General features: G+C 42.5%; 1 protein-coding gene across 1 annotated transcript; it reads left to right on the plus strand.

Annotated features, from left to right (window-relative positions):
* The first annotated feature begins 2,129 nt into the window (after positions 1 to 2,129).
* On the plus strand, positions 2,130 to 2,627 carry LOC136840710 (uncharacterized). The gene has a single exon (XM_067107528.1). The coding sequence runs from the start codon at positions 2,130 to 2,132 to the stop codon at positions 2,625 to 2,627; it is 498 nt and encodes a 165-aa protein (XP_066963629.1).
* Positions 2,628 to 4,098: the final 1,471 nt, after the last annotated feature.

The raw sequence follows: 4,098 nt of genomic DNA on the forward strand, positions 1-4,098 counted from the left end.
TGTGAATTTCGTATAGCAAACTATGGGCCCTCGAATTAATAACGTACAATTGATCTGTAAAATCGCCTGTTTATGCAACCGTTCATGTTATCTTTTGTCATTTGAATCTTCTGATTTTTTTTAACGTTTCACGAGTTTATTAGTCAAAATTTCGTAACTTTCTTTTTATTTAAATTTGTTATTAGATAAAAAAATATATTCATTTTTTATTCATTCTTTTGATGATCAAATTTTCCTTCTACATTAGGTTTAATTCAGAATGCCCTTTTTTATGAAAGATGTCTTTGGTGTTGAATATAGACATTTCATCATACTGTAGTTTTAAAGGACGGTTCAACATCAATCATTCTCAGTTATAGCTTAAAAAATTTTTAAAAGCCAGTTCTAACCTTGTTATTTTTCTACATACCCCAAATCTATAACTGGTCAAGGTTCCACTTCGAGGTTCTTGTTTTTTCTCGTTTTGATGAATAAGTAATGCATCTTTGTATTTAATTACATCAAGCCAAGTTGAGCATAAATGTATATGTTTATTTGATTCTTAATAACAAGGTAGTTATCAATGCAAGGTAACTTAATTGTCAAATTATTGGCCATTACTCTTTTAGAGTATCATGAACTGCTTTCGCTGAAAATGGCAACTGAAATGGTATCAATTTACTAAACTGTAATCCACAAAGTCATTTCATTTTATGAAAACCCAGTGAAGGATTAGCGAAGGTAGGAATTATTATTATCAGTCGTGTTAAAAGAATTTTTCTTGGCGGTATAGAGAAATATTTATTATTATTATTATTATTATTATTATTATTATTATTATTATTATTATTATTATTATTGATATCTGAAGGTAGTAGACCCTCTTTCAAGCGTGTTTTGTTAAAGAGGATGGCAGCATCAGTGGAACTAATTTTATATTGGGTCTTCTCAGTTCTTACTATTTCCTTCTCATCAGGGCTGACATTTGCTAATAAATGGCCGATGTTCATAGTCTGGATAAGGAATTGGTTTCTTGAAATACTAATTTTATTACATTTGGAATTAAAAAATGGTGTCTGATCAGCGTAGAGTTCGCAAATAACAGAATCTGGAAATCAAGATTTGTCGTATTCTCATGTGTAGAACCTTCTTCGTCGTTGTTCTAAGGGTGTAGCGGAATTCCAACATTTCCAACCGTATCATCAGTTCATTCTCAAGGAAGGGTGGGCTTGTTCTGGTTGGAATGGGGTTGTTAAACAGTATTTATAGTGTCCCGGGTGCTATGTGTTGTGAGGGCTGAATTTTCAGTGGCTGGGTCAGGGGATTAAGTCCCCGAGCCAAACCGTCTCCCAGAGGTCGATGCTCGCACAGGTCTTTGCGTGCAGACGTTAGAGACTGGGAGGGTAGTATTGGGAAGGTTACTGCCGGTAGATGGGGGCACCACCTGACTGGTCCGTATGTTCGGCTGTGGGGTGCTGCCGTGCTGGGGGGGTGGCGCCCTGTGCGCCATAGTCGAGGGGTGGTTAGTCTCCTGCATGTTGTTGAGGCTAGGTCTCTCCTTCCCAATGTGGATGGCCTCCAGGAGGCAGAGGCGGCGTTGGTCTGCCGCCTTATCAATAATTTCGATATTAGGAATTATATATGTCCTTTCGGGCTATTCTAATGTTTTGAATATTCTTGCCATGATTATGGATGGCACCTTCCGGAGCGTGTCAGGAGATCCTCTTGGAAAATCTCGTTGTGGTCATCCCAGTGTAGGTGCCAGGGCATTCCCGGACAGGGTTTTTGTATTGGCAGACCATGTTGGTTTTCTTCAGAGGGGTCCTGCACTGCAGAGGTCAGGTTGTTTGTCATGATCAGGCCACTGGTCTTCTTGCTTTTGTAATAAATTACCAATTTAACCTTTTTTATAGGGTCCATATGGGAGAAATTTCCTTCTATGGTATTGCGAAGCTCTCTCCTCCTATTTGTATTTCCTGTGAAACACTCTCCACAGAAGAGCGAAGAATACATTAACCTTACCAGCTATGTACCAACTGCCAAACAAGATGGAATTTTACGTATAGGACTTAATTGCCACTTCTCTACCCGACCAAGGCCGATGGAGAAACGTCTTGAAATCGAGTACGTGATGGATACCATACGCAAGCATGAAGATCAAGGCACCATACCACCACAAGTTGGATGAGATACTGGCAGACAGCAGCAAATTTCAGAGGATCACTAAGAACCCAGTAGATGACATTAAGCGTGATGCTAATAGGATCATCGAGACTATCAATGCTGCTTCCAACGCCCCTCAGCTGATGCTGATCGTAGGGGACTACGATCTTGGCTACATATATGGGAATGTTCAAACCCATAAACCAGGGAACCGGTTACGTCCCATTATTAGTCAGATTCCTGCCCCTACATACCAGATAGCAAAGAAATTGAATACTATTTTGATTCCTTACATTCCAGATGACCACAGTTTGAAATCCTCTGCCGAGTTTACAGAAGCCCTGAGAATGACACCCCTGGGAGGAGTTATGACATCGATGGACGTGGAGTCCCTCTTCAAGAACGTCCCAGTGGATGAAAAAGCCCAGATAATTCTGGATTCTGTATATAGAGATGACCCCACGCCCTCCATTAAACATCCCTAAGCATACCCTCTGGACACTCCTTGAGATTTGTACAAAAAAGGCCCCTTTCTCCACCTACTGAGGCTCTATGTTCATACAAAAAGATGGTGTAGTGATGGGTTCTCCCCTCAGAGTACTTTTCGCAAACTTCTATATGGGTGCTGTGGAACGTCGGGTATTCACCGCCATCAAGATTCTATCAATATATGTCCGGTGTATTGATAACACCTTCATAAGTGTCAGCATGGTGGAAAAAATAGAACACCTGCGACAAGCCTTCCTGAACACCAATGGCCTCAACTTCACTACCGAACATTGCCATGATCGCCGCCTCCCCCTCCTTGCTATTTTCACTGGGCAACAAGAGGAGCACATCGTAACGCAAGTTTTTACTAAACCCACGAACCTGGACATGTGTCTGAATGGTGAGAGTGAGTGTCCAGAGAGATACAAGGCCACTGTGATCAGCGAATTCATCAGGAGAGTTCTCTCACACTACTCTTCTTGGAAGGACACACACCCCGAATTAGAGTGTGTTGCCCAGGTTTTAATTAACAATGGGTATTCCAACCGTGACATTGTAAAATGCATACAAAGAAGCATTGATAAATGGTATCAGCAGGATTCTCACCCCACCTCCCTTGTAGAAGTGTTTCACAAGAAATACGAAGAGGACGAGCGAGCCTTTTGCAATATCATAGAAGAAACGTCTCTGCTACGGACCCTAAAAAAAAGGTTATATTGGTAATTTATTACAATATAATAAAGACCAGTGGCCTGATCATGAAAAACACCCCGGACCTCGTGGTGCAGGACCCTCTGAAAAACACCAACGTGGTCTACCAATACAAATGCCCTGTCCGGGAATGCCCCGGTTCCTACATTGGGATAACTACAATGAGATTTTTCAAGAGGATCTCCTGCCATACTCAGGAAGGTGCCATCAATAATCATGGCAAGAATATTCACAATATCAGAATAACCCGAAAGGACATAATTGCTAATATCGGAATTATTGATTAGGTGGCAGACCACCACCGCCTCTGCCTCCTGGAGACCCTACACATTAGAAAGGAGAGAGATCTACCCTCAACACCACGCAGGAGACTTCCCTCCTCCCAACGGTGGTGCATAGGGCGCCGCCCACCAGCACCCCAGAGCCGAACGAACAGGCCAATCAGGTGGTGCCCCCATCTACCGGCAGTAACCTTCCCAGTACTACACTCCCAGTCTCCAATGTCCGCATGCGAAGACCTGTGTGAGCATCGATCTCTGGGAGATTGTTTGGCTCAGGGACTTCATCCCCTGACCCAGCCAATGAAAATTCAGCCCTCAAAACATGGAGCACCCGGGATACTATAAATACCGTCTAACGTCCCCATTCCAACAGAACAAGCCACCCTTCTTTGGCACGGAAAACAAGATTGCTCAGTATGCCGATGACGCAAGACTTGTGGATGTAGTAAAGCCTCCACTTTTGAGAAATGAAGCT

This window comes from Macrobrachium rosenbergii, chromosome 1 (genome assembly GCF_040412425.1).
Source record: "Macrobrachium rosenbergii isolate ZJJX-2024 chromosome 1, ASM4041242v1, whole genome shotgun sequence".
NCBI classification, from domain to species: Eukaryota; Metazoa; Arthropoda; class Malacostraca; order Decapoda; family Palaemonidae; genus Macrobrachium; species Macrobrachium rosenbergii.